Source organism: Bactrocera tryoni, chromosome 2, assembly GCF_016617805.1.
Source record: "Bactrocera tryoni isolate S06 chromosome 2, CSIRO_BtryS06_freeze2, whole genome shotgun sequence".
Classification (NCBI taxonomy): domain Eukaryota; kingdom Metazoa; phylum Arthropoda; class Insecta; order Diptera; family Tephritidae; genus Bactrocera; species Bactrocera tryoni.
The window spans coordinates 27,364,558-27,377,296 of NC_052500.1; the positions used below are offsets into that span (position 1 = coordinate 27,364,558).

General features: G+C 39.9%; 2 protein-coding genes across 3 annotated transcripts; one reads left to right on the forward strand and one right to left on the reverse strand.

Annotated features, from left to right (window-relative positions):
- Window positions 1-5,753: 5,753 nt before the first annotated feature.
- LOC120768220 (signal transducing adapter molecule 1) lies at window positions 5,754-10,076 on the reverse strand. Of its 2 annotated transcripts, XM_040094796.1 has the most exons (7): window positions 9,655-10,076; window positions 8,323-8,600; window positions 7,929-8,246; window positions 6,821-7,862; window positions 6,504-6,746; window positions 6,173-6,438; window positions 5,754-6,112 (listed from the first exon to the last, which is right to left on the reverse strand). In XM_040094796.1, exons 1-7 carry the CDS (start codon window positions 9,695-9,697, stop codon window positions 6,104-6,106), a joined length of 2,199 nt encoding a protein of 732 aa, XP_039950730.1. In that variant the 5' UTR covers window positions 9,698-10,076; the 3' UTR covers window positions 5,754-6,103. The 2 variants fall into 2 exon arrangements, with proteins under 2 accessions (XP_039950730.1, XP_039950729.1); XM_040094795.1 differs by having other exon boundaries at window positions 5,754-6,438; window positions 9,655-10,075.
- Window positions 10,077-10,422: 346 nt separating this feature from the next.
- Window positions 10,423-12,424, forward strand: LOC120769203 (palmitoyltransferase ZDHHC3). Its single transcript, XM_040096098.1, has 4 exons — window positions 10,423-10,837; window positions 10,898-11,071; window positions 11,149-11,406; window positions 11,468-12,424. The coding sequence occupies exons 1-4, from the start codon at window positions 10,722-10,724 to the stop codon at window positions 11,745-11,747; spliced, it is 828 nt and encodes a 275-aa protein (XP_039952032.1). The 5' UTR covers window positions 10,423-10,721; the 3' UTR covers window positions 11,748-12,424.
- The last annotated feature ends 315 nt before the right edge of the window (window positions 12,425-12,739 follow it).

Sequence of the window (12,739 nt, forward strand, 5' to 3'; positions counted from 1 at the left end):
TGCCCAATCCACAAAAAGGTGGACCTCACATTATGCGACAATTAGCATGGGATAGGCCTCCCCAATAAGGTCTTATCTATCGTTTTGTATGAAGACTAAAGCCCACCGTTAACAAACTGATTGGACCTTATCAGTGTTGCTTTCTTTTTCTTTACTGACGTAGACACCGCTTACGCGATTATAGCCGAGTTAACAACAGCGCGCCATTCGTTTCTTTTTTTCGCAACGTGGCGCCAATTGGAAATACCAAGCGAAGCCAGGTCCTTCTCCATCCGGTCTTTCCAACGGAGTGGAGGTCTTCCTCTGCTTCCGTTGGCGGATATTGCGTCGAACACTTTCAGAGCTAGAGTATTTTCATTCATACGTACGACATAACTTAGCCACCGCAGCCATTGTCTCTTAATTCGCTGCGGACGATGACAACATCTGATGAGTCGGCGTTATGGTTTTCGAGAGAAAGGTTCTGCGGAAGATTTCTGGTCGACGAATATCGCATTCGATGGAACGATGAGCTGCATTAGATATAGGACGACATTGGCTGAACTATGTCAATGTCGTCCGAATAGATGAAAATGCTGTAGCTCTGAAAGTATTCGACGCAGTACCCGTCGAAGGAAGCTGAAGAAGACCTATACACTATTGAAGAGAACAGCTGGAGAATAACCTTGGTATCTCAAGTAGGCCCCAAAAGAAGAAACGACTGTTCCGATTGTCCAAGAGCTAAACATTGCACAAAAACCATTTGGAATCAGTTAAATACAGCCGAATACAAAGCTTGATGAAATGGGTGCCACACGAGTTAACGAAAAATCTCATATATACAAAAAAAAAGTGGTTCCATTTCTAAAGCTTATGATTACTGTTGATGGTTCACTGTTTTAAGGAAAACAGTCGTACTCAGGTCGGTGTGAGCCGGCTTAAACGGGTCAGAAAGATGTTTGGTGGGTTTGGCATGGAATCATCTACTACGAGCTGCTCCCCAGCAGAAAAATTCTTGATTCGGGAGCTTGATTAAGAAATTCTTATGACTCCATCTTATAGTTCGGATCTGGAATCAAGTGATTGTTACATATTTCTATCTGTAATGAATAATGTTGTTGAATACTGTTAAATCGTAGGAAATAATTGTGCAGAGGTGCTGGAAAGATTCAAGCTCAGGATTCCACTTCAAGACTCAACTTAAGAAGGACATGAAGTACACTTAATGTATCAAGTACAATCAACTGTACATTCAGATGACAGCCAAAAAAACTTTCCAATATGGCAGTGTTGCAGTTGCAGTTATCATGCGGAAAATTCAAAAAAGTAACAAAGCCATCTGGCTTTTAAAAACAGAACCACATCAGTGGAATCCAATAAGACTAACTGCATTTAATGAGAGTCCACTGTTTAAAGCAAAATAAGAACTAAAGCCCATACAACAACAACAATAGCGAACTTCTTTGTCGCACAGCAATATTCAAATTCGAAACATCGCCTTTTTTAACTGCTTCGCACGCAATTTCACCTAAAGCTTCTCGAATGCACAAACACTTTTCGCCGTTTATATTTGTTATTGTTGTTAGAGTATGTTTCAGCAGCAAACACCGTTATGGTTGTGCTGCGGGCCGCCTTATAACCATGCAAATGTGGCCAACCATATCAGCGGAAATGGAAATGGACGTGACACTGACACGCAAGCCACGCTGACGCTACTTCGACTGTGTGATTTGAGCCGCCTGCTATCCGCGGCTGATAATGTCATTGTCGTTTTTCGTTTATTTTTCTTTTTGTGGCGTTTTTGTGTTTCACGCAATGTGGCAGCGTTGTTGCTGCACTTGTTACTGCCGCTGTTGTTTCGCACGCATCATTCGGTTTTATTGTAAGCGAAGTAGCCGCGCAAACAAAGGCCATGCGGAAAAATTTGCAACAAATAACTGGAAAATCACAACAACAAACAGCATAAAAATGGAATTTTACAAAACCCATATGCCGCTGGCTGCTTACTGCCTGCTGCCGGCTGTCCGTGTAGTTGAATGCGCGCCCAACGCGAAAATCATCAAAATTAATGATCGCTCGCTGGCGCGTTAAAAGCACGAGGGCGCGTCGGCACTCCAACAAACAATTGGAGAGGCGGACGGCCAACCCCCTGTAATGTCGAGTTAGGGATTTATGATGGATAAGAAATGGTTTTGCCGTCTTGGCTGCCATTTAAAGGGCAGATAAGGATGTGGTTTTCGTGTTGTGGTGTCGCTTCAATCAGTTTTGGTGTTTTTGATATTCCAAAAAAAAATTTCAGAAAACAAGGCAAAAAAGGATAATCCAACGATTTGGTGTAAATTGCAATTGGCAAGGCATTAAAATGCTGGGTTGTGAGAGGAAGAAGTACCAGAGCCTGCCTGGCTTTGCAGGAACGGTTTACACGGTTTAGTATTTTTAGTGTTGTTTTATGACTGTTATGCGTGTAAAATTTGGGATTATATCTTTTGTTTAATCGCACTAATTGTTATTGTAGTCTTCTAATTACTTTAATATTCTTCTTATAATATTTGATCAACTTTACCATCTGTTCTAATCTGACAGATTTGGAAGAAAAAAACAATTTATTCTTCTTCTTTAATCGCGTAGACACCGCTTACGCGGTTATAGCTGAGTTAACAACGGCGAGCAAATCGTTTCTTCTTTTAGCCAGGTCCTTCTCTACCTGATCTCTCCAACGAGTTGAGGTCTTCCTCTGCATCCCCCGGCGTGTACTGCCTGGAATACTTTCAGAGCTGGAGCGTTCTCGTCCATTCGGACGACATGACCTATGCAGCGCAGCCGCTGTCTCTTAATTCGCTGAACTACATATGACAAAGTCGTCGCATATCTCGTAGAGCTCATCATTCCATCGATTGCGGTATTCGCCGTTGCTAATGCACAAAGGACCATAAACCTTCCGCAGAACCTATCTCTCGAAAACTCGTAACGTCGACTCATCACATGTTATTATCGTCCACGCCTCCGCACCATATAGCAAAACGGGGAAGATGAGTGACTTGTAGAATTTGGTCTTTGTTCGCGAGAGAGGACTTTACTTCACGATTGCCTACTCAGTTCGAAATAGCACCTGTTGGCAAGAGCTCTTCTGCGTTGGATTTCGAGTCTGACGTTTTTGTTACATAGTGTTAATGCTGGTTCCAAGATGAACGAAATTATCAACGACTTCAAAGTTGTGACGGTCAAAAGTGACTTGGGATCCAAGTCGCGAGTGCGACCACTGTTTGTTTGACGACGGGAGGTAATTCGTTTTGCCCTCGTTCACCACCAGACCCATTTGCTTCGCTTCTTTATACAGTCTTGAGAAAGCAGAACTAACGGCGCGGTTGTTGAGGCAGATGATATCAATATCATCGGACGCCAGCAGCTGTACACTCTTGTAGAAGATGGTATCTTCTCTATTCAGCTGTGCAGTTCGAATTATTGTATCCAATAGTAGATCGAAGAAGTCGCACGGTAGAGAGTCTCCTTGTCTGAAACCTCATTTGGTATCGAACAGCTCGGAGAAGCCCTTTCCGATCCTTACGGACGTTTTGTTATTGCTCAATGACACAGTCGTATTAGTATACCAGACTAGATATATACCAAATTCGGACATAGCGGCATAAAGACAGCTCCTTTTCGTACTGTCAAAAGCAGCTTTGAAATCGACGAAGAGGTGATGTTTATCTATTTTCTTTTCACCAGTCTTTTCCAAGATTTGGCGCATGGTGAATATCTGGACAGTTGTTGATTTTAAAGGTCTAAAGCCACACTGATAAGTTTCACACATTTTGTTGATGATGGGTTTAATCTTTCACATAATACGCTCGATAGAACCTCATATGCGATGTTTAGGAGACTTATCCCACGGTAGTTGGCGCAGATTGTGGGGTCTCCCTTTTTGTGGATAGGGCAGACCACACTTAAATTCCAGTCGTCGGGCATGCTTTCATTCGATCATATCATGCAAAGAAGCTGATGCATGCTATTTATCAGTTCTTCGCCGTCGTATTTGAATAGCTCAGCCGGTAATCAATCGGCCCCTGCCGCTTGGTTGCTCTTCAGGCGGGTAATTGCTATTCGAACTCCTTCATGATCGGGCTATGGAACGTCCGCTCCATCGTCATCGATTGGAGTATCGGGTACACCATCCTCTAATGTTATGCTTTCACTGCCATTCAGCAGGTTGGAGATTCTCCAATAGAGAAGTGTTCCCTCACCCACTGTGGGTTCTACAAGAGTATGCTCCAGTCTTGAAACCTTCTGTTAGTCGCCGCATCTTTTCATAGCATTATTGAGCATTACCCCTATGGGCCAACTTCTAAAGCTGTTCATACATTTTAGCCCCTTTCTTTTTTGTTTCCATATGCGTCTCTCCCTTTTCATAAGGCTGATAAGGAGCGTAATGAACTCCTCTGCAGGCAGTTCCTGCTGGGATACTTTTGCAGAAATCACCCCTGCGGTCACCTGTTTGGAGCGGAACCGCCTCCTAGGAACATTAAGAGGTAATTCCTCAATTACATCGACGACAATTGACAGTACGCCGACCATACATCAACAACGAGTCATCAACACCTTCACCGACTCCCTTCCAGTGAATGACGTACTTGGAGTTAAACCAGCACCCATCGCAGACGAAGAGCCCGATTTGACGGGAGAAACGAGAGTGACCCTTGCGCAGCTTCGTTCTGGATACTGTAACAAGTTAAATAGATAAGTTGGAGTAGCCCGAATGAACCCCGACATATTTAATATAAGCCCTGCGCGCAGTGAGTCTCTGCATGGCACTGGCCACATCTTTGCATGTCCCATTAACCCTACTCATCTGACACTCCTCTCACTTTGGTCCGACCCCGTCGAAACAGCACGTTTCTTGGGCCTTCCGTTAGATGACGTCGTCGACAAAAACATTTTTTCTGGTCCACCCTAATACGTATAATGTTTGCGGTAAATTTCAAGCGTATAAATACATTTCAGTAGTTGTGGTCAGTTGCCCATAGAAGAACTATGTCTATATGTACATATGTATGTATGTATGTATGTATGTATATAAGTTTAAACAGTTTAGAATGCAAGCGACACAGATTGAAATAAAGATTAATTCAGTTCAAGTATAGAACTAAGCAAGGAAGCTCGGTTTTTTTATTTTTCACTCCGTAGCGACAAGTATATATGTATGTAGGTAAAGATTACAAAAAAAGGTTTTGTCTCCCACCTCGCACGCGCGCACGCAAAATTATATACACGCTAACATTACCTTCTGGGCGCTACAAACTGCAGGGCATAAAAACGAGTAGAATTTATCTCTTTTTAATAATTATGTATTTCATTTTCCATTAGTGTTATCGTAAATCGCTTATATAATACGTAGTAATAGTACTGTTATAATTTTTAAATAATATTGATTTCTCATACAAATATTCTTTTACATTTTTTGTTTTGCTTCAGCATACACAAACAAAACATGGTGCTACATATACATAAATATAAGTATATATGTATATAAAGTATTATAGTTTATTTTGATGTGTGGTAAACATACATACACAAATCCCGCTAGTATCAACACTGTTCAAACATTTCAAAAACCACGCAGCCACAAGGTATTTCGCGCACATCTTCAAGAGTCTGTATGTATGTGTGTATATGTAACTGTCTACTTCAACGTCTGTTCGCCAGCACAAGTAACCGGGTTTGGAAACAATACGTTCGGTTCGTCCAATATTTAAAACAACTTAATATTAATAGTAGCAATTAAAAGACGACGCCTTCATGCCCACAACGCGACTCAGAATAATACGGACATAAGGAGGAATATATAATAACAATAGCAAAATACATGTTCATGAATAGGTGGTGGCAGGCAAAATGCCGCATAATTACATTGCAAATACGCTTATTGGTAAAGCGAAAGCACATTGCTAGGCAATGCACCTGCTGTTTGTTTTTTTTTTTTTTGTTATGTGAGAGCGCCAAACAGTTGCGAGCTGCTGCTGCTGCTGCTCGTTCTAGATGTTGTTGTTTTAATATATGTATTGTAACAAAAAGTGGGACGAGTAGAAAAGTTATGACGACGCAGTTATTGTCGATGCCAACCAACGTCTTACCGTTGCTGCTGGTAAAGTGGAATGTTATGCTTTGGATCATTTTGTACAAGGAAATTCTGTGTTACCGGCTGATTAACGCCGCCTGCCAGCGAAATTGCAGCCATTTGATGTTGTAATTGGCTGAATTGATCGCCGCCGTTTGTTGGATTATGCATGCCATGGCTGCTGGGCGGTAGCATGCCCGGTGCCATGCCCGTGGCAGATGTGGGTGGTGATGTCATAAACGCATTTGGTGGTGGCTGTGACGTCGGTAGCGTGCCGTAATGTTGCGGCAGCTGCTGTAGGTGGTGTGGAAATGACTGCTGCTGATGCAACTGATCGGGTGGTATAGCTATAAGATATTGGTATTATTATTACAAACATTTTTTTGTTTATCGCTGTAAAATAACTAGGTACCATTGACGCCATCGTTAATGCCGTTCGGATATTGTGGCATTGGTGGCAATGACTGCAACGGCTGTATATTGCCCAACTGCTGCAGCTGATTGACCGGATTGAAGACGCCGACAGTGGCGGCATTGGCAGCAGCCATGGTTGATTGCGGCATTTGTTGGTGTTCAGATGCTGGCGGTGCAGATGTGGCCGGCAACTGGGCAGCTGCACCCATGTAGGGTAACGATGACATAGACGGAGGCAGTGCTGCAGCGAAAACCAATAAATTTATTGAAATAATAAATCACGAACTATATATTATATATTTTTGGTATGCATACAATTCAAGCCGAGACTGCCGGAAACGTTGCCATTAAGCTGTGACGCGTTGACATGTCCATTTTGATACTGTTGGGGTATGGAGTAAGTGCCACCCGGTACTGGTGCAGCTGTAGACACCGCATTCTGATTTAGTGAGTTTTGCGTGTTGACTGGCGCCACATTGCCGGGCAGCTGTGCTGGGTTGCCGTAGGGCAGCGATTGCATGCCATAGTTATGTGTCGGCATATGTGCTGCTTGCTGCATATGTGGTGGAAAATTAGCATTGCCCGGATAGCCAGCGGCACCGTACAACATTTGTGGATTCGGCACGCCCTGATAGCCTAAGCCGGGCATCGCGCCGCCCATTGGCGGCATGCCACCCAAATAACCGGAAGCAGCAGCCTGTGGGCCACGTGCCAGTGTCATGCGATCGTCGCGCATTAGTGAATGATAGAGATTGATGGCGTCCACCAAGTCGCTGGAGAGCTGCGTGAGTTGCGCATGCTTACGATCGACACGCTCGAGTTCGGTGTCGATCAGTGGACCCATCTGGTGTACTTCCTGTTCTAAACGCAACATTTCTTCGCTATCCTGCGATGGATCCTCGGGATTCGCCTCGTGTAACAGATGCAAGAGACGATCGATTTTCTCTTCATCGATTTCGATTCGTTGTTCAGCAACTGCCGCTGCGGCAGCTTCAGTCTTTAATTGCAATGCTTTGGCATCATCCTCAAATTGTACGCTCTTTTTCGTCTTATTTTGTTGATTGATATCCAAACGTTCCGGATCGACAGACAAATCGGCAGTTACGAAATTCGATGGGAATAGACCTTCGCCACGCTGATTATAGCCCTTCCACCAATTCGGATCCGAATCATCCAGCACGTGTATAATTTCGCCGGAAAAGAATGTCAACTCATTCTCTTCGGCTGCCTCGAAATCGTACAGAGCGCGTACTTTACGTGGCTCGGGCTGCGAATTTGTGGAGTTGTTTGAGGCGCCACCGGTTGACGTGATGCTCGCCAAAGAACCAGAACCCGAAAATGAGGGATACAATGAGGACTACGAAATTAGAAAATGTTACATTTGTTTACAAATATAAATATATTTCATCGTTTTTGCACATACATAAGCCGAGGCAGCGTTCGTGCTTGCGCTGGCAGCGGCTCCAGCGTTACTGCTACTTTGTAGCTTGGGACTGTTCTTTGTCTCCTTCAAAGATAGTTCTATCGCCTTGGCAATGTCATCTTCCTCTTGTTGGCTGCTCACCACATTGGGATCCTTCAAAGCGGTCAATTTTGCTGCTGACTTTGGCGGCTTTTCGTTTAGATTGCTGAAGTCATAACCTTCTTGTCGCAATTTCATATAAAGCGAGGGTATTAAATTCAGTTCCGCATCACTCTTAAAATCGCCTTCAGCCCAGGTTTTAAGCACTTGACGCATTTTCTATAATAGTAAATTAAAATTATATAATTGTTTGCATATATTTTCAACATTTTTGTATCGCTTATGCTTAACTCACCAGCGATATTTTCGGTTGCGCTTTCGATAACAGTCGCCTGAATTCATTTTCGAATTCACGTGAAGCGATTTCCAAATGAAATGGTTTACCGCAATTATTTACACAAGCATCTAACAGTGTTAGCGCCTGCATCACCACATGCGGGTCAGCATGGCCCATACGTTTCATTATTGCCTTCAGGCAATCTTTGGCGCTGCGTGGATTGGACGAGACTTTGTCGCATACATCCAGAATGAGCGACCAGTTCTCGTTAGTATTAGTTTCGCTTGTAGCTTTTTCTGAAACAAATAAGAAAACAATAAGATAAATAAATGTGAAATCGGTTTTGCAGAGGACGGTCTGTTGGCTATAAAAATCTTTCAACAATTTCGCTTGAGAGATAAGCGTCCCATAAAAGACAGTACAAATAATGCGAGTTAAACTGAAGATAAGAACAGCTAACTGCAAGTGTAATCTCGATGACACATACATACATATTTAGTGTAAAAACATGCCATTTTTTATTTTATTTCATACTACATACTATATTTTTATTCCCAAGCTTTGTGCTCGTTTGCAATGTATGTATTTATGTATTTATGTATGTATATGAATGTACACAAATAAAAATAAATACTCGGTAATATAATTGGAACAACTAAAACCACACAATTTAAAATCCATTTATATTCAAATACGTAATTTGCAAAAGGTCTATGCTTAGCGCCATATGACTCACAATTTGCATTGTAATCAAATTTTGTAAAAACGCAAAATATAACTAAAATTAGGCGCTTTCCAGTGATTCAAAAAATTCTTGTATGAACTTTCGACAATGTGGGTTGCTGAGATCTTCTTACGCATTTTGCATTAACTTTTTCTTCGCAGATTGTACCGTTGCGTTGACAATAATCCATGGCACATATCCTGGCAGAAATGTCTTTTAGATAAATGAAATTTTAAAAAATTTAAAAACTTTGATTTTGGCATGTGCAATATTTTCAGTCAGTCAAAGACTTTTATTAACTCATTAAATCTCATCATAAACAATCAACAAGCTTCTAAAACCAGCTTACAGCAAATCATACGTATTAAGAGTATTGAACTCTGGTGGTAGTTCACTGTCGCTCCAATATAAAAGCATATACAAGTAGTTTATCGTTTCTTTATTGTCTGCCTAACTCCCAATATATGTTCTAAACACAAAGAAATCGCACCCTTGTGATCTGACTAAATTTTCTGCAGCAGTCAACGTCCTTTCGCAGGTGATTTTTTCTTTGTGATAACAACTTTGTCAATTACGTGTTTTTAAATTACAGACCCATCTTAATATTTGTAAAAAGTAAAACTCACCAATTTCCGCATCAAACGGTGTCGATTGCGTAAAAATTCCCATTTCACACAAATGCCCAGCTAAAGAGCTCAATCGACGAACTAATTAATAATTTTTGCACTGCGTATTAACGATCGTACACTTGTTTAAATGTTCCAAGCCTTTTGCAATCGATTTTCACTATCCTTTTGTTGTTTTTCCCCCTTCTTATTTTTATTTCGTGTTTCGGCCTTCTGCTGCACTTTTCAAGCAATCAATATGTTTTTTTCTATTACGTTGTCAAGAATTCTGCTTTCAATTGACCTTTACTTGTTTTTTTGCACTCCCAATTAATTTAATAATGTATTATTTAGTCTTTTTTCGGTCAACGAATACGTTTTCCTCACTAAACCGAAGAAATTTTTAATAAAAAATGACTAACGAAATTCGGTATTGCTGGGAATGTCATTCGTTTCTTGCTCTGCTTCCAGTGGATTGCACTTTTCTGTCAAATGACAGTGGTTGCCAGAGGCTTTCAGTGTAATTGTCTTATCGGTTAGCAAAAACTAATTAGGTACGAGCGAAAACAGCGGCTTTGAAGAAACTCTTAATTTGTTTACCAGCAAAATGAAAGGTATATCAAATAGACCCCAAATGGTGCACTACACACATACCAAATATTTCCATAGTGTGTTCCACTTTTATTATTTTTCTCTCAGGTATTTATTGTTCTAAAAAGAACAATTTCTTCACTGCCACCGCGTTCGCGTTACCAACTATAATTATTTGTTAAATGTCAGATGAAAACAAATTGCAAAAGCAAATTTTGTACAAGATATCGTAGTGATGTTCAACAAATATTCGACGTAAAATTTTTTAAAAACAAGTATTACTAGGAAAGTACAAAGTTAGAATGTAGAAAAACCACAGTCCTCTAGTATGCAGTGACTTCAGAGTTGGTTGTAGCAAACTATTTTTTCGGGCAAAGACGTACTTAAATCGCAAACACCATAATATTTGCGTTTGCTTGTATAGTTGAAAACTACCAGATTAAATTGAATTAAGAGAAGCAGCTGAGTAATCATTAGGTGGTGATAAAGGCGCTACAATGACTTTTATACGAGATCCTTGCGGCATTGTGTGCCTAGTCATCACCTATGGCGCTGTTATTTATGCAGATTATGTGGTTCTGCGTTGGATTATATTGCAAACGATGGAGGCTAGGTATGTGATACAAAAATAATAATCAATCATACAAATATATATTTAATTTATATTGTACAGTATTTGGGCACCGGTACACGTAATACTATTTAATACAATCGTTTTCCTGTTGTGTATGTCTCACCTGAAAGCCGTGCTATCAGATCCTGGGCGCGTACCATTGCCGGCAAACCGCTTAGATTTTTCAGATCTTCATACAACTGGAAAAAACAACAATGGCGGTGGCAGTGAATGGTAGCTATAAACCAATAATATACACAACTTATTATTTGCTTCACATACATATGTACATAATCACTTATATATTGTAGGACTGTTTGCACACGCTGCGAAACATATCGCCCGCCACGAGCCCATCATTGTCGCATATGCAAACGTTGTATACGACGCATGGATCATCATTGTCCATGGATTAATAACTGTGTTGGCGAACGAAATCAAAAATTTTTTCTACAGTTTTTATTCTATGTTGGCTTGCTATCCGTTTATTCCGTTGCATTGGTGGGCTACAGTTTTGTATACCCTTGCGACAACTGCAATATAACTACACTGGAGACACAAACAAGATTGTACGGCAGTTTTGTTTTTGCTAATATGAAACTGGTTACATATATTTCTACATACTTACAGGTTGCACAGTGTAATTCTCTTATTGGAATCTGCGCTTTTTGGTCTCTTTGTCTTGGCTATAATGGTCGACCAAATGCATGCTATATTGCATGATGAAACAGCCGTGGAGGCTGTGCAGTCGAAGGGTAAAGGCAATCAGCGTTCCAGTCGGCTTCAATTTCGTTTGTTTGCCGAAGTTTTTGGACGCGGCCATCCTGCTTGTTGGCTTTTGCCATGTACAAGTTTCAATTCGTCACCGCGTTACAATGACACGCCGCTATTAATGAGTTATGATGTTTAAGCAAAGCGAACTAAGGGAATTTTATGACTGCACTGCACAAGGTATATAAACAAGTGCAAAATTTTAAAATTTGAATTTACGTCAATTTTTAGTTAGAATATCCAGGTGCTTTTGTTGTCTAATTTTTAGTTATTGTTATATGTTTAATATAATTAAATAACTGTTTTATTTATAATTTAAATTATAATGTTTCGACTTCCGTGCGAAAAGCCGATTTTAAGGATAATATACTATTGTATGTCGTATTAAATAGACATCTCACATAGTAATATTTATTGTATTTTAATTTAAGATATGTATTGTAATTTAAACCTATGATTTACTCGTTTAGGTGATAAGCGCGTCGATTGTAAATTTACAAAAACAATCGCAAAAAAGCTAAGCGTAAATGAATATTGTAGTTATTAGCATAAACAGCAAAATGGTCTGCATGGAAAATCAAAACCAATACTTCTAACAATTGATTGATATACTTGGGTAAAGTGATTAGCATTTATTGGAAGAACTTTTTGTATGTATTTGAAAGGAGACAGTTGCATTTAAGAATTAAGGATCGTAAATATTGAAAAAAAAAATATTTTAGAGAAACATCTATCACAATATCTTCTAAAAAGTCGTAAAGTAGATCAAAGGAAACCCGAAAATAAATAGTATTTATTGAAAATATGCAAAGGCAACAGCGTTTGTAAAATATATTTATTTTAATGCACTTAAACAACTATCTGATGACTTAATTTTAAGATTTCTTAAAAATTTTACAGTAATATCTAATAACTAGAGTATATTATTTGAAAATGTTTATTTCTCAGGTTTTCAATATTCTCATGTACCAAATTTTTACATGTAAAGGTTAAATCAGAATGGATTATCAGATTGATACTGATGAGAAAAACGCAGATTATATTCGAACAAATAAAATTTATAAATATCTTTACATTTCTATGTACATACTACTATGATCAAGTTGAAAGGTGAATTTTGCTATATTTTTT

Coding starts and splice junctions, on each gene's coding strand:
- LOC120768220 (XM_040094795.1), bottom strand. CDS start 9,697: ATGGGAATTTTTACGCAATCGACACCGTTTGATGCGGAAATTG. Junction 7,863..7,928: donor CGAACGCTGCCTCGGCTTAT/GTATGTGCAAAA, acceptor CTAATTTCGTAG/TCCTCATTGTATCCCTCATT. Junction 6,747..6,820: donor CGGCAGTCTCGGCTTGAATT/GTATGCATACCA, acceptor TTTTCGCTGCAG/CACTGCCTCCGTCTATGTCA.
- LOC120769203 (XM_040096098.1), top strand. CDS start 10,722: ATGACTTTTATACGAGATCCTTGCGGCATTGTGTGCCTAGTCATCACC. Junction 10,838..10,897: donor TTGCAAACGATGGAGGCTAG/GTATGTGATACA, acceptor TATATTGTACAG/TATTTGGGCACCGGTACACG. Junction 11,072..11,148: donor AATGGCGGTGGCAGTGAATG/GTAGCTATAAAC, acceptor TATATATTGTAG/GACTGTTTGCACACGCTGCG.